The sequence below is a fragment of the Periplaneta americana genome, chromosome 8, assembly GCF_040183065.1.
Source record: "Periplaneta americana isolate PAMFEO1 chromosome 8, P.americana_PAMFEO1_priV1, whole genome shotgun sequence".
NCBI lineage: Eukaryota > Metazoa > Arthropoda > Insecta > Blattodea > Blattidae > Periplaneta > Periplaneta americana.
The window spans coordinates 154,895,540-154,921,201 of NC_091124.1; the positions used below are offsets into that span (position 1 = coordinate 154,895,540).

A 25,662-nucleotide genomic window follows, 5' to 3' on the forward strand; every position below is an offset into this window, starting at 1 on the left:
ATGGATACATGCATCAACAATTACTGCAACAGGTAATGTTGACCACATGATTGGAGAGTGTTACATGAGAACCTGCTGTATCCATACCACTTACAGCGTGTTCAGTTACTATCAGCAGCTGATTTTCCTTCAGGGGTACACTTCTGCGAGTGGTTTATCAATAATGTGTCAACCCTGACTTTAGTGCAACTGTGCTGTTCATGGATGAGGCTTCGTTTCAACGTGATCAGATTGTGAAATTTTTTTACAATCAGCACGTATGAGCTGACGTGAATCCGAGGACAACTGTTGAATCACGTCATCAAAAAAGATTTTCTATCAATGTTTGGGCCGGAATTGTTGTGACTTATTGTTAGGACCTCATGTTCTTCCATCCAGGTTCAACGGAGAAACTTAGGCCTATCATGCTTTCTTAAAGAATACTCTTATCTTTTCTGCTAGAAGGTGCCTTTACCAGTGCGACGAAACATGTAGGTATTTCATGTACGATGAAACTCCTTCTCATTTTAGTGTTAATGTTCGTAGGCTTCTAAATAATATATTTCATGTACGATGAAACTCCTTCTCATTTTAGTGTTAATGTTCGTAGGCTTCTAAATAATATATTCCGTGACAGATGGATATGTAGAGATGGACCAATTCCTTGGCCTCCACGCTCTCCGGACCTAAACCCACTAGACTTATTTGTGGGGGCATTTGAAAGCTATTGTGTATGGAACCCCGGTACAAGATGCAGAGAGTCTTCGTGCCGTATTGTGAAAGGCTGCGCAATTTTTCCAGGGATACATCAGCGCATCCGGGATTTAATGCGTCGGCGGGTTGATTCATGCTCACGGAGGGTATTTTAAACATTTCATGTAAGAAAGAGTTTCATGTGGTATGCTGGTACGTTCCCATGATATGCATTATGAACAGTTGTAGAAGATGAGTTCTGATATGGAAGTAAAGTGTTCGCGGAATAATGTCCATATAACATAATTTCTTCTTCTACATGTGAGCCGTTCAGAGCAGAAGTGGTGTGTCAAAAATGGGCAATGAGGGTTAAAGTAAACATTCTGTAAAATGCAGCGCAAAGTAGCAATTAATATTCAATTTATTTAAACTATTAGTAGTCAGTGGATAGCAAGAAGGCCATATTAATTGCTACTTTACGCTGCATTTTATAGAATTTTTACTTTAAACCTCATTACCCAATTTTGACTTGCACCACTTTTGCTCTGAACGGCTCATGTGAGAAATGTTTCCTGAAAGTTTGGCTGTACCTTTTTGTTACACCTTATATGATGTAATCCACCACAAATTATCTTTGAAACCTATATTAACTAGTAATATAATTGGTAACGATTTTAGCAAACAGCAAAAACATCCTAACTTATATTGGAGCTTAGGTATGATAACACAGTATGACAATATAATACTTACAAATACAAATGCAAATGCTGATGTCAACAGTACATTTAACTACTTTTGTAATCTTCTCAACTCTACTTTGAGGAATGCTTCTCGGAAAATTGACAAAAAAGACATATTTGTAATAATATTAATTAGTTAATTACTTTTAAGAGATAAGAATCGCATGCCAACAATAAAGGAGAACTTGTTTAGAAAAGAGGCAAGTAGTCTAGATTCTAGATAATAACTTAAATATCACTTTAAGGTTTGACGTAAAATTCTGAATTAAAAATTATCAGCCGCTAAAAAGTAACATTGCAGTTTCTGGAAACAAAATTAAAACAGCATGGAACATAATTCTGAAAGTAATCAATAAACGCATACAGATTCTCGAGTCAATAATCATGAATAAACAAGCGAAAATTGTAATTAAATTTAATGGTTACCAAAATTTAAACAAACTTTTATGGAAAAACAGAGACAATTGGTGTATTAAACGAAATCTTTAAAAATAAATTATCTTGTTTCACAATTACTCCTACATATTACAGTATAGAAAGGAGACAATTAAATTAGTAATACCATTGCGATATCATCAGGATTTCATGAAATCTGATGCAAAACCGTAACAGAATGACGTGTACTTGTGGTAGCCGCTCCTCTAATTATTTTATACAATTATTTACCTACCCAGGCAAGCTAAAACGTTCAATTGCAAACTCATGCTCAAAAAGATTACAAAAGGAATGTACCTAATTAACTATAGGCACATATTATGGTCAATAATGGCTGTTTTTTTAATACTACCCAATTTCACGTACAAAAGACTATATATATATATATATATATATATATATATATATATATATATATATATAATATGCTGGTGAAGAAACAGTACAACTTCAGGAGGGCACATGCGACGGAAAACACTACATAATATGATTAACTAATTGAATTCTGCTTACATTAAGCAATACAATCCACGTAGAAGAAATATTTTACGATCTTGCTTAAGCATTTCACCGTGTTAATCATGAAGGTATATCAACTAAACTTAATTTAAAGTGGTTCTCTTCAAATTTAAAACACAGGGAAAAAAGCAGAGATAACTTTATAACAAACAATTAAAAAATTCATAATTAGGTGCTTACCTCTGAAGAAGGTTCTGGCTAATATGCACATCTATTATCAAGCTGACGATATGTGTCAGAGAAGGAACAGTAGTTTGTATGCATCTGAAGTCTGATTAGTGTAATATGAATCGGCGATATATACAATTGAGGGTGAAAGGAATTGACCACCCTATCCCATTATCCCCTGGCCTAGTTGCCTCATAAGTGGTGCCATGTTCATATTAATTGTGAGGTTCAGCGGACAGTTGACTAAACAAATTAGGTGTTACAAAGCACTATGTCCTTCAGGGTTCAATTTTGGAGCGATTGCTGGTTTTCTATATATCTACGTCAAGGGCATATCATTCACTAACTACATTTTTTTAATCTCTCTGTAGACGACATTATCATTATTACTCTTATTTACTTATTTGCAAATGACTTTTAAGGAGCCCGAAGGTTCATTGCCGCCCTCACATAAGCCCGCCATCGGTCTCTATCCTGAGCAAGATTAATCCAGTCTCTATCATCATATTCCATCTCCCTCAAATCCATTTTTATATTATCCTCCCATCTACGCCTTGGTCTCCCCAAAGGTCTTTTCCCCTCAGGTCTTCCAACTAACACACTATATGCACCCATACATGCTACATGCCCTGTCCCTGTCTGGATTTAATGCACCTAATTATGTTAGGTGAAAAATACAATGCGTGCAGTTCTGCGTTGTGTAACTTTCTCCGTTCTCTTGTAACTTCATCCCTCTTAGCCCCAAATATTTTCATAAGCACCTTATTCTGGAATACCTTTAACCTATGTTCCTTTCTCAAAGTGAGAGTCTAAGTTTCACAACCATACAGAACAATAGGTAATATAACTCTTTTATAAATTCTAACTTTCAGCTTTTTTGAGACCAGACTGGATGACGAAAGTTTCTCAGCTGAATAATAACAGACCGTTATTGTAACTAACAAAAATTCTAATATATTTTAAACTGAACTAACTACAATATTTTACTGCACATTTCCTCTTTTAACTCAAATAAACTTCCCTGAATGTAGATACGTCATGCAGTTCAAGTTCCTGACATATAGGGCTGCAAATTAGATGTTACTTGTAGGAAATGATGCCATGTGTACATCAAGCAAAGATTTCATATCACTTTGATTTTGGAGTGATGCAGATTGTGGTTCTGAAGACAAAGCAACACCGAAATCACAAATACATTGATGTATATTTTTCGGCGTCATGTTGAAAATTCTTCCTAGGCTTCTAATGGAAAATTCTCCTGAACAAATCTCAGCAGTTCGCAAGCAATAATGGAAATCAGACCTAGTTTATTTGTCGTTGTAACTACAGTCTGTCAAAAAGTTGTGTCAATTATGTTTTGGATAAATAAAGTAATTTAAGAAGGATACAAGAGCTCAGCTGTAACATAACATAGTCTATTATTACTTCAATGGGTTTTTATTAAATAGCATTACTTACAACTTACTTACAAATGGTTTTTAATGAACCCGGAAGTTGACTTCCACCCTCACAAAAGTCCGTCATTGGTCTCTATCCTGAGCAAGATTAATCCAGTCTCTATCATCATATCCCATCTCCCTCAAATCCATTTTAATATTATCCTCCCGTCTACATCTCGGCCTCCCCATAGGTCTTTTGTCCTTCGGCCTCACAACTAACACTCTATATGCACTTCTGGATTCGCCCATGCGTGCTACATGCCCTCCTCATCTCAAACGTCTGGATTTACTATTCCTAATTATTTTAGGTGAAGAATACAATGCTTGCAGTTCTATGTTGTATAACTTTCTCCATTCTCATGTAACTTCATCCCTCTTAGCCCGAAATATTTTCCTAAACACTTTATTCTCGAACAGCCTTAATCTCTGGTCCCCTCTTAAAGTGAGAGTCCAAGTTTCACAATCATACAGAATAACCGATAATATAACTGCTTTATCAATTCTAAGTTTCAGGTTTTTTTGAGAACAGACTGGATGACAAAAGCTCCTCAACCGAATAATAACAGGCATTTTCCACATTTATTCTGCGTTTAATTTCCTCTCGAGTGTCATTTACATTTGTTACTGTTGCTCCAAGATATTTTAATATTTCCACCTTTTCAAAGGACAAATTTCCAATTTTTATATTTCCATTTCGTTTTATGTTCTGGTCACGAGACATAATAATTTACTTTGTATATTCGGGATTTACTTCCAAACCTATCTCTTTACTTGCTTCAAGTAAAATTCCCGTGTTTTCCATAATAGTTTGTGTATTTTCTCCTAACATACTCACATCATGCGCATAGACAAGAAGCTGATGTAACTCCTTCAATTCCAAATCCTGTCTGTTATTCTGGACTTTCCTAATGGCATATTCTAGAGCAAAATTAAAAAATAAAAGTGATAGTGCATCTCCTTGCTTCAGCCCTCAGTGAATTGGAAAAGCATCAGATAGAAATTGGCCTATACGGACTCTGCTGTAAGTTTCACCCTAGATCATTTATATACCCAGATAGTTCGGCATTATAGGCTTTAAGGTTAACAACTTTTGTCAGGTTTCCTACACTGCCATCTAGTTATTATATAAGGAGTGACGTCATAATTCCCATTTGAATTGCCTTAGCGACTGTACTGCCATCTCGTGTTCGTTTATGGCGGCCGGGTGGCGATCCTGGCGGTTGTTCTCTTCAAAGTGCTGCCGATTTTAACATAGCAATGAGTTATCTACTACATACAGTATATGATCTAGGGTTTCACAGAGACACATTTTAATTTTAGTTTCTTGGGAATACCAAATTCAATAAGAATATTATATAAAACTTCTCTCTTAACCGAAATCTATGAATATCTGATGTGCTGTACCCTTATACTCCCATTTTTTCCCCCAATATCTGTCAAATACAAAAAATCTAATCAATAGTCGATATTTTATGCATAAAACCGCACTGATGATCCCCAGTAATTTCATCTACATATGGAGTTAATCTTCTCAAAAGAATATTGGACAAAATTTTTTACGACGTTAATATTCCTCGAAAGTTACTACAGTTAGTCTTTTCCCCTTTTTTTACAATTATGGACTCCTTCCATTGTTCTGGTACAATTTCCTTTTCCCAAGTAGTAAGTACAAGCTTATAAATTTCGCTAAATAATGCGCTTCCACCCCTTTGTATTAATTCTGCGGGAATTAGATCGATTTGTACTTTTTCAGATTTTCTATCGCAATTTCGACTTCTGAAAGTGTGGGTTCGGGTATAAATGCCTCAGCAGTTTGTATTTTAATTTCGTCCCGATCATTTCTGTTTGGCCGATGTACATTTAGTAGTTGCCCAAAATAGTTTTTCCATCTGTTCAGGATTGAATGAGAGTCTGCAAGCAAGTCACCATTCTCATCCTTAATCACGTTTACCCTTGCATGATATCCGTTCTTAAATTCCTTTATACCCTTATATAAATCTCGAATGGTTTTATTCTTACTATTTGTTTCTACCTTATTCAGTTTTTCCTTCAAGTGACTTCTCTTTTTATTCCAACGTATACGACTTGCTTCCCGTCTTTCATTGAAATAATTATCTCTATTCGTCGCAACTAGATCCTGTAAGAATTTTTATTAAATAGCATACCGATATTTAATTCCTGAAAGAAAGAATGACGATATGAAATTTGCTGTTGCAGAGAAATGCCAGTATTGTACGCCGGCGTATACCAGCCGATTTCGAGCACTGATTAATACGTACTTCATATAAATGGAGTAACTTTCCTTTCACTTCAAAGTGAAGTAAGTACAAAACATCGTATCTATCGCAGTAAGTTATTAATAAGCTAATAAGCAAGTCGGCATTTGTAAAAACGTGATAAACACGTCACAACATAGGTTTAATTTGAAGTCTTTTGTTCCAGCATTAAAGCGCTAAATAGCTTCCTTGATCGGATGAGAACAATCTGTTTCTCTTGTCTGGATTCTGAAGGCTGAACATTTCAAGCACTGGTTACTGATCTACATTTGAACGGACGTTATAAACTCGTATCTCGTATGCAGAAGGCCGTGACGTATACAATGCTAGCACATCCGTTTATTTCTCTTTTGTTTAAAAATAAACTCCAACAAGATTAAAAGAACAATTCCAAGACACATTTTGTTTGTAGAGTAATATTATCAGTATTTTTACTCTTCTTTCTTTGCCAGTGTGCACTCGGTCTGGCAAGCTATACGGACGTGGCGGAACCATATTTTTGGTGGGTCAGCACGATGCCAATCTTTCACCTTGCACGTTACATTATATCACATTCGAAACATTCACTCATGTCATAGGAATATTTCTAACTATTATGTGTTGTTGTTATTATTATTAACTATTATTTATTTTTATTTATTTCATTTTGCTAATACTTGTAACATAAAATACAGTACACACAGGTAAAATTTTAGCTCACCCTTGAAAGAGTAGAACTCGTGTTCAGGGGCGGATTCTTGATTTTAAATTAAAACATATAATACAATTTATTTTATGTCTACTACACAATAAGAATATATAAATTTAAATTCACAATTTTTCATTATTTATAAAATCCGTACATAACTTTTTAAATTTAATACTAGAACTATTAAAATTGACAAGATTAGGATATTTAAAAATAAATTTGTTATATATTCTTGGGCATAAATTACTACTACGATTAAATACTGTAGCAGTATTTCATTTTGGTTCAAGCAATCATACCTTCTGTTTCATAACTATGAGAATACAAGTAAAAATTACTCGAATTTTATGTATGAATTTTATTAATAATAAATTTGTCTTATTTTAAGAACCTTAAAGTCTAAAAACAGTTTTTTGAGATGGAAAATCAATAGTTTATGAAGACATATTTTAATTATTTTCTTCTGTAATAAATAAAGTGAATTAAAATTGGTTTTATAATTTTATATTTTATATATTTAATTAATATTATAATTTTCCTTCTCCAATAGAATCTATAATTGTTCCCTTATTTTGTGTTTTTCTATTATAGCTTAAGTCATACATGTCAAAGTCAAGCTTCCTAAATTGAGTATCAGCTCTTGGTAATGGGTAAATAGATATGGTCGATTTTAGCTACTAAAAATAAAAAATAGCACTTTGAAAATTAAATTGAGCAAGCTGTTGATAAAGCACCGTAAAATAACCTAGTAAAATAAGAAAAAATTATGGAAACTTTTGTGGTAGAAATTCATTGTCATCAATGTCTTAGCAGATGCTTTTCTACTTTTTCGATATAAAATGCTTGAAAATAATAAATACGTAAAAGAATGCGTATAATTACAGTGAAATTGTGAACATTAAAAACATTTCAAAAGATACGGACCTTGTAACACTGAGAATCCGTTATTCATATAAAATCGGTATTCAAGGCAACAAATTGTTTTAGGGCTATTTCATTTAAAATGCTTTCATTGCAGGTTTAACACGGAACAAATTTCAACATTACTCTCCTTTCATCTATTTCAACTGTCTCTGCATGGAGGGGTAACCAAACTATTTGAAAAAATGTAAGAACCACGTGTGACAGGCCTAAGATAGATCCTAATATTTATTTTTAGCAAAAAGACAAAAATATCTCACAAAATTTCATTTCGCTCTTATTTCGCAGAAACACATACGCTACATTTCGAATTTTGTACTCAATTTTGCATTTTATCGTGGATTTAAAAACTACAGTAGTAAAATAATATACTTACCATGCTTTTAAGCATAAAATTACTATTTTCACAGAATTTAGGCACATTGATTGATTATAAAAATCTACTATACCTAGTAATGGGTGGCCCATGTGTCTGGTTACTTAGGGAGATAAAAATCCTTAGCATGGTTTCGTAGAATTACGGCACGTAGTAACTACCGTTGAAAGAGAAGGCTTCTGGAAAAAAATGCCGATCCTATTTCGCTCATGTCACAATTTAGAGAAAGCACAATGAGTCATTCATAGGGATCGTATTTTTTGGTAATAGCGGTATGCGTGAAATTTTTCACAATTACCATATTTGTTACATTTATCCTTCTAGATTACCTAAAATACCATACTTAGGCAAAGCAGACTCGCGAAATATACCCCATCTATTGCAAGAAGTACGAAATATGCACTAAAATGTTATTCAATATTGTTTAAAAAAACATGTTTTTGCCTTTTGTTTCAGTAAATTTATCAATCGCTTGGTAACGCCAGTATTTCTATGTCCTCTATAGATATTATGTACTATCTCTATTGCTATCGAAAAAGAACGATTTCTGTAGTCGACAACATTCTTCGACCTTTGCAGCAGTGTGTTATGCATGAGGGAACGTGATGCTGATATGTTTTTTTTTTTTGTTGATTATTTAACGACTCTGTATCAACTCTTTACTCGATTATTTAGCGTCTATGAGACTGGTGATGTTGAGATGGTATTTGGCGATATGAGGCCGAGGATTCGCCATAGATTACCTGACATTCGCCTTACAGTTGGAGAAAACCTCGGAAAAATGAAACCAGGTAATCACCCAAGCAGAAATCGAACAAACGCCCGAGGTCAACTCCGGATCGGCAGGCAAGCGTCTCAGTCGACTGAGCTACGCCGGTAGCCATACTGATATATGATAAGTGTAAGAAAAAAGAAAAAAAAAGTACCGGTAACGAGAATTTTTATATTAAACATAACATAATACAATACTAATTCATAACTCACTTCACGAAATACCTACCGAATTGACAACTTATTTCACGAAATACCCACAGAAATAGTGGCATGTTTAACATCGAAATTACCCATTTTATTTCACCAAAAAATACTGTCCACAATCATTCAAGCCTGGACTCGAGTTACGGAATGCGCGGTGGTTCGGGTCCTCATGAGAAAGAAATTTTCTTATGAAATTTCGGCCAGTGTATGGGATCAGTAGGTACCTAGCATAATGAAATAACGAAATCCGGTTTCGAAAACCAACTATAACGGGTGGGGAGATCATCGTTTTGTTCACACGTTAACCTCGTATTGTTGGAGGCCAGCAATCGGCTGATCGACCTTGGACCTTCATGGGCTGTTGAGCCAGGGATTAATTAACAATCAGTCATACGAGTAGCCTTAGTGGAGGCAAGCATGGGTTTGAACACTTTATATTTGTAATATACTGCATGGAAATGTTTATTTTGGCAGCTACGCAGGAACTAATGTGAACTAACTGTATCACTACTGCTTCATTTGCATAACATACTATGATTGAACTCAGGCTGCTCTCAGTCGTGCGTTCGAATCTAGCTTAAGCTGATTATCTGGTTAGGTTTTTCCGAGGTTTCTTTCAACTGTAATGCAGATGTCGGGTAATCCCATCACGAATCCTCGGACTTTCCTCGTCAAATACCATCTCCTTTCACAAATGCATCGACTTTACATAATATCGTAGTTGATAGAGAGATGGTAAATAACCGATAATGAAAAGCATACGATTTTTACTTCCGTAGTATTACTCATCATATAATCTGATCTGTTCTTGATGTTTATTATTATATTATTCATTATCAAGTAAAAATTGATTAAATGCATCTTCTGAGCAGTGAAAGAAGTCAATGTACAAATGTAAACTAGTTGTTGGACGAGGCGTAGTTGATCCAGGAAAAAGTGGTTCGAGTGAAGACGAACAGGTGACTCCGTCACCTTCAAGTGTCACGAACCACTCTCCCATTACGAAATGTCCACCCGAAGAATTACGAAGGCCGAAGACGTAAGCGATATGAGGAAATCTGTTACATAATAAATTAAACCGGAATATATCTCCTTGCGTCAGTTCGTGTAATTGTCCTAAAGAGTCGCCACCGAGCATTAACGAACGTCAGAACTAAGAGATGTAAATAATATACACAAAATAATTAATTACGTTCGAAGGTTAGTTCGTCGACCTGTCGTCAAAATTATTGCTAGGCGCTCAATATAATACAGGGTGGCCCACTCAACTATTTCACCTCCAATGGCGTGTGAAATATTTCAGATATACACAAATCGACAATTACAAGTTCAATTACATCGAAGGGGACATCTGATACACGTAATGTATTTTCTATACATGAAATAATTTTTAAGCTATTAGAGTCGACTTTCTTTTTTTAAATGGGAACCAACTATGTTTTGTATTGCAAATGTTGCGTTAGCTCTTTCTATTAACAACTGACTACTTTACTGACTGTTTAAATGTCACCGGTAAGAGTAAACATAAACAATGTCTGACCAAGGATCGAACAGAGGGAGGATAATTCTGGTTAGCGTTGTGCGTCAGTTAAATCATAATCACGACGTACTATACGGAAATGTTGCACATGGTGAAGTGAGACATAAAAGTAGTGTACAATGAAAAATAAACAATCCTGTGGTATTCGAGTGAAGTCATAAAAATGAGTTTTCATTTAAATGAAAATTAAACTTCGAATCCTTATTGGAAATAATTTTTTACAGACATAAAACACATCAATAGTAGTATTCGTTTGTTTTTTGCACACCCACTTGTAGAATTTAACTTGTGCATTCACCTAGGGAACACAACTCCATTTGCACACAAAAAAAAAGACTTATACCCCTTTACCCGAATACCATAGAATTATTCTCAAAAAACAAAACACGAAATCTGTGTGCAATCAGAATCAATGTGTGAAATCAAATGCCTAGAGATGATAGACAGGTTAAATTGATTTCACTTTTAAAATATTCATACCAATTAATTGTACAATACACTAGTGAAATGTAGCTTAACGTACCTCCACACACGTAAACCTCCTAGAGAACCATTCCGAAACATTTCATCGTTATCTTATCGTTCAATTGTCCAGTATAGAACTGAAGAAATGAGGGTTGTATTGGGTAGTGTACAGTGCTATAGGTGTGTTCGTTCTTCAGTTACGTCAGCATTATGAACTAGATATAAGGAAGGGTGCGTCACACATTGCTTATGTTTACTCTTATTGGTGACATTCAAACAGTCGGTAAAGTAGTCAGTTGTTATTAGACAGAGCTAACGCAACATTTGCAATGCAAAACATAGTTGGTTTCCATTTTTTAAAAAAGTTGACTCTAATATCTTGAAAATTATTTCATGTACAAAAAACATATTACGTGTATCAGATGTCTCCTTCTATGTAACTGAACTTGTAATTGTCGGTTTGTGTATATCTTAAATATTACACACGCTATCGGAGGTGAAAGAGTTAAGTGAGCCACCCTGTATATTGCAGACTGATAGTAGTTCAATAGTATTGTAAATAGAGCAAGTTGAAATAATTTGTTAATTTTTCAAGAGAAGCATTTTAAATTCGAAAGGCTCAATACAAATACAGTAGTAAAAATAATAATAAACCTAACCTAAAAACACATACTGTGTCACAAGTTCAATCAAAAGATGGTGACCATTGATACAGAAACACAAGGCGTTCAGCCTTTCTATAGTGATCGCAGCAAATCTACCTAGCTCATTCATAGACTTCAACCAATCCTGCCGGTACAAGTGAACTTGAGGGTGCGGAATAAGAAGTCGCGTTCTACAAGTACGAAATGTACTATATTTGCCAATCACTGGGTTATTTGTTTTAACTATCTGGGCTGCACAGTATTTCATTCTTAAAAAACGAAGACAGTACAAATAAAATCAATAAATTCAATTATACATGCGGAACAATAAAAAGATACCTTAAGAATACTCGGAAAGAAACCAAGTTAAAGTTTTACAAAATAATGGCGGTTCCCATATTACTGTACGCCACAGAATTTTGGACAGTAAACAAAAATGAAGAAAAAGTGATAGAAGCTGCAGAAATTAGATTTGTAAGGAGTATCGCTAGCTATCCTACTGTGTTAGACAAGAAGAGAAATGAAGACATCAGAAGGAAACTCGATATTTTTAATTTAGAAAAAAAAAACACCAGTATAGGAATAATTGAAAAGAACATGTCGAAAGAATGGAGGACTACAACATCCCAAAATTAGTAATGAACTAGGTCCTATAGAGTGAATGACATATGAGAAATGTTGGCAGACCGAGGAAGAGATGGATAGAACATTCATGAGACATGATCAGCCCTAATGAGGTTTAATCCTTAAGGAGAAGGATGATGGTGATGATGGTGCTGATGATACACTTCAACGTACCTATATTTAATGTGTTTCGCAACATTTTACTTCTTTAACCCCTTCAGGCCTGGTGTACTTTATAGTGTACATTGTTTCTTTTTTTCTTTTTTTTGGAATGTCTTCGATACTTTTAAATATTTTTTAAAAATTCAATGTAATAGAAATGGTAAATGTTATTTTTGAAACATTTCTATACCTGAATTAAAAATAGAATTTAACATTTTGGTGCTCCAGGGGTCATAATTGTTCTCAAATTTTGATTTTCTGCGAAGACTTGATTTGGGAATTTTGGATCCCCAGAATGATTGTATGATCAGTTTTTATTTTTCAATTTTGTTTAATATAAATTCAGGTCTGAAGGGGTTAAGCTTATTATCTTTATTCTATATCATTTTAGTTTGTAGTTTTTCTTGAACTATTTTAAAAAACACACACATAAGTGAAAACATTTACTGCGGTTCTGGAAAAGAAGATGAACTTTCATTTTGTGCATTGCATGTAAAACAAATTTTTATAATCTCATGAACTCCGATATAATAATAATAATAATAATAATAATAATAATATATTTATTTGATCTGGCAGACCTAAGGCCAGTAGGCCTTCTCTTCCGCCCAGCCAGACTCTAATTCTAATTGAATACAATTGCTTACATAGTTATTACATTAATATCTAGACCATAAAACAACGTGAAAGTAAATAATGAAAGTTGGATAAGTAATGTTAGTGTGACAATAATAAACAGTGGTAAGAAATAATAATAATAATAATAATAATAATAATAATAATAATAATGAGATAATTTAGATATTTATCTGTGATGTATATAACCATTAAACATTGAGAAACTTGAAACAGCTATTATTGTTAACAAGAATTGCTAGAAAAATATTTCGTTAGTCTATTCTTAAATTGATTTGATATATAATCTCATTTAAGAATTTTACGATTTAAGTAGATGCACCGGTAATTAATTTTGCACAAATTCACATAAAACAGCTATTCGAATGTTTTATTCCCTTCTGAGAATATTTTATCGTTTATAAAATCGATATTTAAAGTTAAAGCCGTATAAAAAAGATTTAGTAGTTTATAATGCTATTTAAGTATTGCTTACTTGACAAGTAACTAACAGTATTGTGAAAGAAAACTGTTTAAGGAGACGTCGTAAAACAATACGCTATTAAGTATGTTCATCCACGGGTACAAAGTTGGTCATTCACTGCATTTGAAAGAAGCGAATCACTTCAAAAATAAAACAAGCAACTAATAGCATATGTTGTAAATCCAAAACGTACGTTCAATTCAATTGCTGTATCAATGTTCGGTAAGCTTCTGTCTGAGGGTCGCACAATTATGATAAATTTTTAAAAGATTTCTTAAGCGATGCTTAATTTTGAATCCATTTTATATCGTCCATGAATTCTTTAAGTCATCAGTAAATACGAGGGAGAGTTTAAAAGTAACCTTAATAATGATTGTTTTATTAATTGAATATGTACAATAAGACTACAAACACTTCATCACTTTTCAACATAGTCCCCACTACATTCAGTGCAAGTGTTCCTGTTTTACAGATGTTGTGTGTCTGTGTGTGTGGTTTTTTTTACGATCTACTATGAGAGTCTGATTTTTTTTATTTAAATATTAAGGTTAATTTTTTACTCAGCCTCGTATATTTTAGGTTTTTTAAACGTAATACGAGTATTTACATTTGACTTTATATTTTTGACTATGTCTATAGCTTCATCACTTGATGCTCTACGACTGCTATTTAGATAGAAAAAAAACAGGAAATAGAGACGTGATTTCTGATAGTATTATAGGTTATTTGCAACATCTTTTAAAGAAAAGTAAAGTTTCAGCAAACAAATAAATGCTTCTCTTTTTTTTTTGTACTATTCTCATAACGACTAGGATTACGTTTTTCATTGTAATTCGTGTAATGTTGATAAAAGGTTTGGAGCAGAGTCATAATAACAAAATTATAGATGCAAATTATAATTCAATGCGTGACTTTTGAATTCATGTAAAAACAAAAGTGTTAATGCAAAGTAAATAATATCTTATTTATTTAATACAAATATATTAATGCAAAAGGAAATAATAATCGTATCTTCTTTTTCTAAAGAATTCAAAAGTCACTTTTTCTCCATTATTACAACATGATGGTTAGTCCGTTTTTGCGAGCACCCATTCAATTTCTCTCACAAAAAATTGCTTTCCTATAGATATATTGCCTGTGTTATTTCATTTTTCACATTATGTTATTTGAGAAAAAACTAGAAAAATCATTAGGAGAAAATGTAGCCGAATGGATAACGGTATACAAAGCCGTTTTTAGGAAGTTTTAGTGAAGAAGTTACATCAGATATATAGTCACCATGCCAAGAAACCACATTTTTCGGTGTGAGAGTTGCTGAAATCGTATGCTTCCGGGTGAATTATAAGAATATTTTTTTCACACATCGCACAAATAACAATGTAAAAAATATGGAGAGAGCGTACAAGTAAAGAAGTATGAAAGACACAAAGAAGAGAAGTAAAATTAAGAGAAAGATAAGGAAGAAGTAAGAAGAAGGGAAAGAGAGAGAACGAGGAAAAAGAGAAAAAAGCAACAGGAGGAAAGAGAAAAAAGTAAGAATCCTTGAAGTGGTTGAGGGAATTTACTTTGAAAAAGAATGCATACTCTCGCCTAGATAAATTAAATACAGATTTAGAGTAATAATATACCAAGCAGTATTAACAAACAAAAGCGAAAGCGATTACCATGGAAGATAGTATATTGTTTGTTAAATAGTTAGGTACTTCATGTTACGTCATGAATAGTTTAACTGATTCCACATTGTGAATTTTTTAAATAAATTATGTCAGATAAAATACTTAATGTTGATGAAAATGCACGTATTTTTGAAAGGGTTGTCCGGCAAGAAATTTATGTGGTTATGGTGACTACATTGAGGCATCATTGTCCTTTTTATGCCATCATAAGAACGAGTTACAGAATTCAAGAGAAGAAAGAACGGAGATCAGAGATGAACAGCGTGTTGGAAGTCCTTGTTTCTGTGATCACTCTAGGAAATATCGATGTCTTGCATGACAAGGTTTTGGTGAATAGACGAATTGGGCTTAAACGTATATCAGAGATTTAGACAATTTTCTATGAACGTGCCTTATACCCTAGATCATATTGTACAAAGATTGCTCGGCCTTATAGGCTTTGACGGTAACAACTTTTGTCAGGTTTACAATGTTGCCATCTAGTTGTTATATAAGGAGTCACATCATAACTCCCATTTGAATTGCATTAGCGACTGTAATGCCAACTCGTGTTCGTTTACGGCAGACGGGTGGCGATCCTGGCGGTTGTTCTCTTCAAAGTGCTACCGATTTTAACATAGGGATGAGCAGTCTGTTATATATGTGATCTGAGCTTATACCCAAGCTGTTGTAACTATACACCTGTTTTGGGTAATGTTAGTATCGAGAGATGTAACGTTGCCACAATGGCCACTAAATACCAGCTAACTTACTCGGACTTCGCTGTTCTGCTTCGTTAATTCAAATCGTCGTTGTTCCTGCAATATTTATCGATTTTCAGATTTTTGCTCTATTAAATAACTTAAATAGTGATACAGCAAATAATAAAATCTCCTATATATAATTATATTTCTTTCTTTCGAATATGTAAGAATTCACAATCCCTTATGTACGGCTGCCATAGGATGAATAAATGTTTTTTTCCTCCTACTGAAAAAAATTATGTTTTGCACATAGGAGTTATTGCAGGAACAACAACGAAATGGTAGTTATATATCATTTAATCATGATTAATAATAAATGAATTACAGAACTTATAATTTTGATTTACATTACATATGATATTATGTTAGTCGTATAATCTCTTGCTCGTAAAATTACGAGTCCTTCGCACAAACTCTGACGCCTATTTAATGCTATGCCTTTATGTAAAGGATTTTCACACCGTGAGTTATAATTCTCCGAAATACTTCTTTTTTGTGACATTTCATAGCAACACTATTACATATTATGATTTATAACGGTATAACACTAACATATAAATTCCGCACGTGGTTGTAACACCATGTAACACAGCATCTAGAAAACCGGCTCCGCGTGATAAAAAATGTTATATTCGGATTGGTTTAGAAATCTACAGCGCAGCGTTCTTCAGTTTTTTCGTGGAAAGATTGCCAACGCAAATTACAACTGTCAAATGCAAGTTTGAGCGGTTGGGTATACACATCATACGTTATAATTTAGATATGAGAAAACTATCTGCTGAATGGACCCTTAAATATCTTAACGCTGATCAGAAACGATTTAGAGGGACGAATTCCAAGTCCCCTTGTCGCCATTTTGAAGAGGATTGTTTATGGATCATATTCTAACTATGGATGAAAATAGAGTCCATCATTACGATCCAGAAACAAAATAACAATTGAAAAACTGGAAATATTCTACGTAGTTCTTCACGCACAAAGAAATTTCGCGTTAAAAATCAGCAGGAAAGGTCCTGCTTCAATTTTTTTTAATAAAAACGGAATAAGTAAGTCTGTGACTGACTAACAAGATAAAAATATGACAAGGCCACATTGATCTCCAATTTTAAATAAACTTCGGGGGAAAAATTGTGAAGAAATGTCGTGGTAAAATCTCCAAAGGAGTGCTGTTCTTGCAAGACAATGCACTCTCTCTGATTGTGTTTCATAAAACTGGCGAATTCGGCTTTGAATTAATTGATCATCTCCCATATTCGCCAGATTTAGCTACCTTAGACTATCACCTATTTCCAACACTGAAAAAAGCATTGAAATGAATTAAGTTTTTGTCGAATGAATCAATAACAAAATAAATAATAAGTATGGTACATAATGTCAAATAGTGGTTTTCGGGCCAAGTCAAACAACTTTTAAAGATACTTAGAATTTCTTTATGACGGTTGTGGTAAGCGTATAGACCTATTGTTAACTGGTGATTACACTGAGTGAATAAAAATTTGTTTTGAGATAAAGTAACTTTTTCCATGTCAAGCTAAGAAGAACTTTTCAATACCTTCTCTTGCCAGGAAAACCTCTGACACAAACTAATATGAATGTACGAGTATCTTAAGCTGAAGAACTGCAGGCTCCCCAAAATAGCTCTACACCCAAACTCAAACAAAAAATAGGTAGTCGTGAGAAGACGAAAGACAAGATACAAAAATAATACAGCAGGCCATATGGCTTTCCTTACATCTACAGTTTAAGTTGAGGAAGAGAAAAGGTCGCTCTTAAAGTATAGAGAGAGAATCCGGTAAGGGATAGCTGGCCTGTAACAAGGGGCCACGTAGTTTATTTCTTTGTACATATACAAACAAAAACCTATTTCTACATAGTCAAGTTTTTCTCCCCCCCCCCTTGGTTTTAACAGCCATCCCTATAACCAAATTATGTATTTATTCATTAAGCAAGCCACCGGTGTAACAATGTCGGCTGAGGCGCTTACCTGCCTACCCGGAGTTGCGCTCAGGCGCGGATTCGATTCCCGTTTGGGCTGATTACCTAGTTGGGCCTTTTCCGAGCTTTTCCCCAATCGTAAGACAAATATCAGGTAATCTGTGGCGAATTATCGGCCTCATCTCGCCAAATATCATCTCACTATCACCAATTCCATCGACGCTAAATAATCTCGTAGTTTATACAGCGTCGTTAAATAATCAAGTAAATAAAATAATAATTCATTAAACAAACTGTACAAATGATGATTTATAATCAACAAAGAGGAATTAAAAATTTGTATAGATATATCCTGGAGATATGATGTGTCAATACGAAATCTATGGAAAAAATTTACACAAAATTTTGAAATAGCCTAGTTTCACGTGCTCCAAACAATAACCCAATCACCTCCCAGAGATTTTCAGGTTTCTGTACTCTTCTTCCAGATATTTGAAGAAAAGTTCATAATGCTTTTTTTTCACAATCTTTTTCTTTGCTCTATGCGTCACTTTTTTCAAAACGTACTGTTGGATCGATAACAAAGCCAATTTTCATCTTCCTGTCGATTACTATTAATTCTCATTATTGACTTATTAATTGTCATTATTGAGTGTAATTAGTTCCTACTTCCACCGGGTATATACCCATTTGCAGTGTGAATAAATACATACGTAGCCTACATATGTACATACATTGCAATGACGTCAGCGCGTTTGTTGGAGCCTTCATCTGAGATACATGATACTTCTTGATAGATTTCAAAATTTTCTAAGGCATTTGGCAATGTTACTTGTTACCATGTACATAAATAATAATGTATATTAAATTAAATATCAGCCTATGCTATAAAGACTGTAAGTACGCTATAGTTAGAAACAGAATAACTACTATAATCGATTAAAATTCAATTTGCAATTACACGGAGTAGAAAGTAACTTATGACTTTTATTTTATGAAGCTATTCTATTTAATAAATTGAAGAAAAATTTTAGTATCATCTTATTCTTTGTAAAGTGGGTTTCAAGAAATTTCATGATTTTTGTTATAAATGAAGACCTGAATTGACAAACATCCCAAATCCAAAATTTGCAGAATCTGACTTTTACCTGACATAATATGTTGTGTTTTGCACAGACTACTAGCCGGTAAAAAAGAATATCCCAAACACAACTCTAAGCTTATGTTTTGAGTCATATAAATATAAGTTACATATCAGTATACTTATATGGAATGCTTGTGAAATCAGGTCTTCAATTTAGCTTTGAGTAGGTACATGTCTGTATGGTATTTATCGTAAAATTCCATTGCTTCTTTTTGACACATGGTAAAATAGTTCCTTCTTAATACGTCAGAACCTATTTTGTCAGTGGCGGCTCGTGGGTATTGAATTAAGGGGGGTTGCATACAAAAATAAACCAAGCAACTTACTTTATTTAAAGATTAGTTCCATGCGCCTTATCTTGTAGGCCTAAGTTGTGTTTAAATGAGACAGGTTCATGTCAGTAGATTTAGTGGAATTTAAAAGAATCCTGCGGACAAAATTCCGGCACACCGGCGACGCTGATATAACCTCTGCTGTTGCGAGTGTCGTTAAATAAACCATAATTTAATTTTTATATGCAGATTTGAACCTTAGAAATATCTAACTGGCGATGTTGTAGTCGGTTGTATAATATATATACATGATACATCAATACTTACTTACTTACAAATGGCTTTTAAGGAACCCGAAGGTTCATTGCCGCCCTCACATAAGCCCGCCAGCGGTCCCTATCCTGTGCAAGATTAATCCAGTCTCTATCATCATACCCCACCTCCCTCAAATCCATTTTAATATTATCCTCCCATCTACGTCTCGGCCTCCCTAAAGGTCTTTTTCCCTCCGGTCTCCCAACTAACACTCTATATGCATTTCTGGATTCGCCCATACGTGCTACATGCCCTGCCCATCTCAAACGTCTGGATTTCAAGTTCCTAATTATGTCAGGTGAAGAATACAATGCGTGCAGTTCTGTGTTGTGTAACTTTCTCCATTCTCCTGTAACTTCATCCCGCTTAGCCCCAAATATTTTCCTAAGCACCTTATTCTCAAACACCCTTAACCTATGTTCCTTTCTCAGAGTGAGAGTCCAAGTTTCACAGCCATATAGAACAACCGGTAATATAACTGTTTTATAAATTCTAATTGAATTCAGGATCTTCAAGAGTACGCACCAGGGCGCTTGCCTCATTTATTGTGATGTTAGATCTTTCAGATTTCATTATGGTTTTAAAACATTCTAGCAATGGCTCCTTCTTCTCATGAACAACATTTACTGTTCTTATTTTAAATCCATCTTGTTGCCCCCAGCTGATGGAATTGTCTTTGAAACACATTAATCTAATACAGAGAAGAAAGCAGGGATACTGGATAAATTATCAAAAAATATGCGAGCCTTTGTATAGTGTTTAGCGGCTCTTTCCATTATGAGATTCAACTGATGGGCACTTAATTTCACATTTCTCCTGAATTGTTAAGGTACTGAACTGAATAGACTGTAAATATTGTACAGAATTAAACATTGTTGCACTTGTTATACTCACAACATTAAAGGAAATGTATTTAAAACTGCGCGCTACTGACAAACTGCTGCAAATTTTGCAGCGCCTGGAAACTCTGGATTCTGGCAAGGGGCTAGCAGGGGGAGGGGTAAAACTAACGTGCAAACCTTCCGAGACGAGACTGGCAGCTCCAAGGGAGGAAGTGGCTTCACCCTGTAGTCCTTGTCTCTGGTTTCGCTCCGGCAGCACCAGGGGAGGAAGTGACTTCACTAACGATTGCGTGCATGTCAATGAGAGCGAAATTTAAAAAAAAATTCGAGCCGCCAAATAGAGACTGTATAATAATTGTATTTCACAACATAAAACGAGACAATAGCCACAAATGTCTGGGGGTGCTGCAGCTCCGCAGCCCCTCTTCGAAAGCCGCCCCTGTATTTTATTATCATAAATTTAGTCTTTTCGTTTTAAGCCTTAAACATTTTGTTATTCATTTCACGTACAAAAGATAAAGCGAAAAGATTAAGACTTGTGATAACAAAATAGGCTATGTTTTAACATATTTATACCTAGTTACTGTATCATGCGCCATAAAGCAACCGAGGAAATATGCGATAAATTCCATAGGCATATATTATATGAAAAATTTTAAAGAAACAACCTGATAAAAAATGTCATATTTTGTTCCATTTATAAAATAAAATCTCTTGCTAAAAGGAAAGTATGCCACATTCCACCTTGTATTTTCATGAGTATCAACATTATTTCAGCCACAGTGTACGCTTGTGCTTAGGTTCAATTCCCAATTAAACTCATTTTGCCGTAATCCATTCCATCGACGCTAAATAACCTAGTAGTTGATATAGCGTCATTTTAAATAACCAACTAAAAATAATTCTTTCTCCTTGAAGGCCTATTCAATATTTTGCGTTTCTTACTGGGAAACAGATTCTTTTATTAAATTACAGGCTTAATTTTCTTGCAATACAAAGTATAGATTTATACTGTGGAGTGGAGGGAGAGTTATTTCCTAAACCCTCACGATATTTCGAAACACACTGCGTCATAATAGACATCGCGAATCCAGTGACTGGTGTCTCGAGTTATTCAACTGTCACCTCCTTGCATGCAAAGTTGTTATGTTATAATTTACGAGTCTGAATACTAATAAGTGATATTCATTCAGATCATGTTTCCACATCGGATCCAATAGACGAGGAACCTTCCACAGACAGTAGCTGGAATCGATTCGTTCATGTGGCGTGCACAGAGTTGGTAAGTAATTTCAAGTCGGACATGCCGTGCATTACTACGAAACCACTGCATTCGCGCTGATGTACCTTTCAAGGATTTTCAGGTTATCAATCTAATTTGGCTATCGAGCAATTCATTTTGTGTAAGAAGTTTTGTAATAATTTCTCTCATTTTGGCTTTAAATCCTTGTAGATTATTGCGAAGAGTCTGTGTTTCGAGGAAAAATAAGTTTCTATAGCCTACATTGCAGTGTAGGCGTCAGAAAGTCCGGATCCGCATCGAAAGCGCAAAAGATCGATCTCTCGAAAGTTTTAGAAGGTTTGGAAGGCGCACAACAGTGTATTAATTAGAAATGCACAGGTTCACCAGTGGTCTTGTGGTCAATCCCGCTCGATCTTGTCTGTGTGTGTTTGCAATGAGTTCACTAGTACACTGTATAGGTCTATTAGTAGATGCATTTTTCTCTCTGAAAATTCAAATTGAATAGTATCTAATATCTTATAAATTGAATAGTATCTAATATCTTATAACTATACCTCGGATTTTTAGGCTCGAATAGGATAGGTTGCAACAGTTTTATGTAAAAATCCCTAAATTTATGCAACACGAGAAACTCTCGAGAGATGATATCGATTAAAATTACGTGGATTAAAGAACGTAAGTTTCAACCTACACTAAAACAGCCTAAAAATCCGAGGTCTAATTATAACTTTTATTATTATTATTATTATTATTATTATTATTACTACTACTACTACTATTACTAATTCTGATGATGCCATGAATTCACTGTAATTCTTAATGATTAATCGTACAGTACAGCGTCCTACCGGCAGGACAGGATATTCTCATCGTCCTACGAAGTTCATATGATTATGAAGGATTTCCTGTCCTGCCGAGAGAATGTTCACCTATACCATTAACAAGAGCGTTTTTTTCTCTATTACAATAAAAAATTCGGTACGTATATTTTTGCTGAGATATGGCGGTTTCTTTCAGTATCGATGCGCGAGTTTCCGCTAAAGTAATTCTCTTTGATGCAGATGAAAATAACTCTTGGAGTAAGTCTGTTCTTGATGATATACACGTATGATCTGAAAGTTTTTGTGAAGGAACTGTATTGAAGGTACGTGGGAAACTTTTTAAAGTAAAATGGAATATTGATAACAGAATAACGTGGATTCATGCCTCAGACATAATTAACATAGCCAACAATGGCACTTCTTCTAACTTGTATAATTCTTCAAAGTCTGACAAGCAACATTAAGAATCCAGAGAAAATGTATTGTTCGCTCCAGAATCAGGAAGATAAAACAGAAAGCTAGTTACTTTTATGTTGCTTGTGGCCCAAGAGCGTTATGCTGTAGTCCTCAAACTGAAGGTGACTGTTTTGCATTTCACAATTCAGAATGGAATTCCTGCATAATTCATGAAAGTTAGTATCCATTGGGCTTAGTCAAATCATATAAATGACATTTTTAAATTATTTACTTTCAGATTTCTTTAAATAATCTCGAATAATATCTGCCTAGTATTATACAATATTTCACAAACAAGTAAGCTATTAAAAAACAATATATTTAAGAACTAAAATAAGAAAATGTTATGATTCACACATGTATGTACATTATTTACTTTCCTGATATGTTTTGAATAACATTTAATTTATTCAGTTATTATCCTAATGTTACAAATAAAACTAATGTAAATTGTATTGAAAATAATAAATAGAATGATTAATTTACTACTTTTCTCTTTCTATTTACAAAGTCAATAAAACAAATGCAAACTGTATTGAAAATAATAAATAAATAAATAAATAAATAAATAAATAAATAAAAACAAACAAAACAAAACAAAATACAATATAAATAATACGTCCTTCTAACAGGACAACAGGATACTACCGGCAGGACCCATTACTTGCGTACTGCCGCTAGGACGTTACAGAAATACGTCCTGCTAGAAGGACAGCATATGGAAAATATTGTTTAAGATTTTGTCCTACCGGAAGGACAAATTTCTATGTACAAAAGTCCTTCTGGAAGCGCTTTGGGAAGGACATGACTCTGTAAGATTAACCATTAAAGCTAATAAACGTCTTATGTAATAGAGTTGATTAAAATTAGTTCCAAATTCATTGTTAGTATCATTAAATTTTCTAGCGAGATAAGCGAACCGACCTTATTTAAAAACTGCAATCTGTTAATCTTTCTCCTTATACAATCTTCCTGACATTTATTAATGTACGCATACGTTGTCTTAAGTAGCAGTAGACAGTTCTATGTCTGTAGAGAGGGAAGAAAACCTCGTGTTCCCTTCTCATATACACTGGTGGCCATAATTCTGGAAACTTTTTGTTTTTGTAATGAATTATTATAACATCTCTATTTATTCACAGATTTATACATTTTAAAATATTACTCATGACTGATTCGTCAATTATGGAGTTTTAATAAAGGTATTTTATTAAATTCTTAATATTTTAGCAATAATTAGTCATTTTGTGGAGAATTATATTCTTGTCGTTTAAGATCTAAATATTAATTTCACATTTCATTATAATTTACGATTATTTACTGTAATAAAAATTTGTCCACTGTTGATTTGAAGATTATTTTTGATCATTATGAGCATTTTCAGCACTGTTAGCATAAAATATGGACATTATTAGTGTGTTTCTATCATTAGTCTGACAAAATTTCGTCCGGTTATCACCTGATTGCTTTACCACAAACTTTATTGATAATAATTTTATCACAATGGCTCCACGAAAGAACTTAACACCTTCTAATCGAAGTAGGGTAGTTACACTTCGAGAAGAAGGCTACACATTCAAGGAAATTGCAAGGAAGCTTGGTAATGGTGCTACAGTGTCAGGTATACAGAAAGTATGAGAGGCTGAGATTCACAAAATCTTGTAAAAAACCACCTAGAACTGGTAGAAAACCTAAAGTAAATCCATGAGATGTGAGGCAGGTTTGTCAATTGGCATTGAAAGATGGAAAGAAATATTCTAAAGAGGTATAGGAAGTTCTACACAGCAGTGGATGTAATATTTCTGCGAGAACTCTTCAAAGGAAGTTATTCCACAATGAACTGAAAGCAAGAGCACTCAGAAAAAGCCATTTCTCAGCAAAAGACAACGAGAAAATCGTGTAAAATGGTGCAAAAATCATCAATCATGGAGCAGTGATGACTGTGCGAGAGTGATATGGAGCGATGAAACAAGGATTTCTATATTTGGAAGTGAAGGAACGAAATACATTCGTCGACGAAATGGAGAAGCTTTGAATCCTGAGTGCCTCATCGCAACCATGAAACATCCTGTTGCTGTCATGATCTGGGGATGCATGTCCAGGAATGGAGTAGGAAGAGTTTAGACTTTTCAAGGGAACTTGAACACGTAAAAATGCAGAAAAGATATGCTGGAAGTGAAATTGATATCATCCATTGCTGTCTTACACCCAAATTGTGAGGACTTTGTATTTCAACAAGATGGTGATCCATGCCATACTGCCAAGAGTGTTATGCAATAGTTTCAACAGAAAAACATCAAGGTTTTAAATTGGCCTGGGAATAGTCCTTACCTTAATCCAATTGAAAACTTGTGGTCAAGGTAAAAAATTTTTGTGTCTAAAAAAAATTCTAGCAGCAAAACTCAATTACTTGATGCCACTATCCACAGCTGATTTCGGATCATCAGCAAGGAAGAACTGAAATGTCTT

At 34.2% G+C, this 25,662-nt stretch overlaps 1 protein-coding gene across 8 annotated transcripts in view; it reads left to right on the plus strand.

Annotated features, from left to right (window-relative positions):
* Positions 1-25,662, plus strand: part of LOC138705166 (uncharacterized) — a 194,369-nt gene that overhangs the window by 130,514 nt on the left and 38,193 nt on the right. For 3 of the 8 annotated variants that reach the window (XM_069833834.1, XM_069833838.1, XM_069833837.1), the window contains exons 3-4: positions 6,191-6,293; positions 21,867-21,955. The exons of 3 other annotated variants lie outside the window; for them this stretch is intronic. In XM_069833834.1, coding sequence (XP_069689935.1) covers positions 21,936-21,955 — 20 coding nt within the window. In that variant the 5' untranslated portion in view covers positions 6,191-6,293; positions 21,867-21,935. The remainder of the gene's footprint in view (positions 1-6,190; positions 6,294-21,866; positions 21,956-25,662) is intronic. 2 more of the 8 variants (XM_069833841.1, XM_069833835.1) reach the window with 2 other exon arrangements.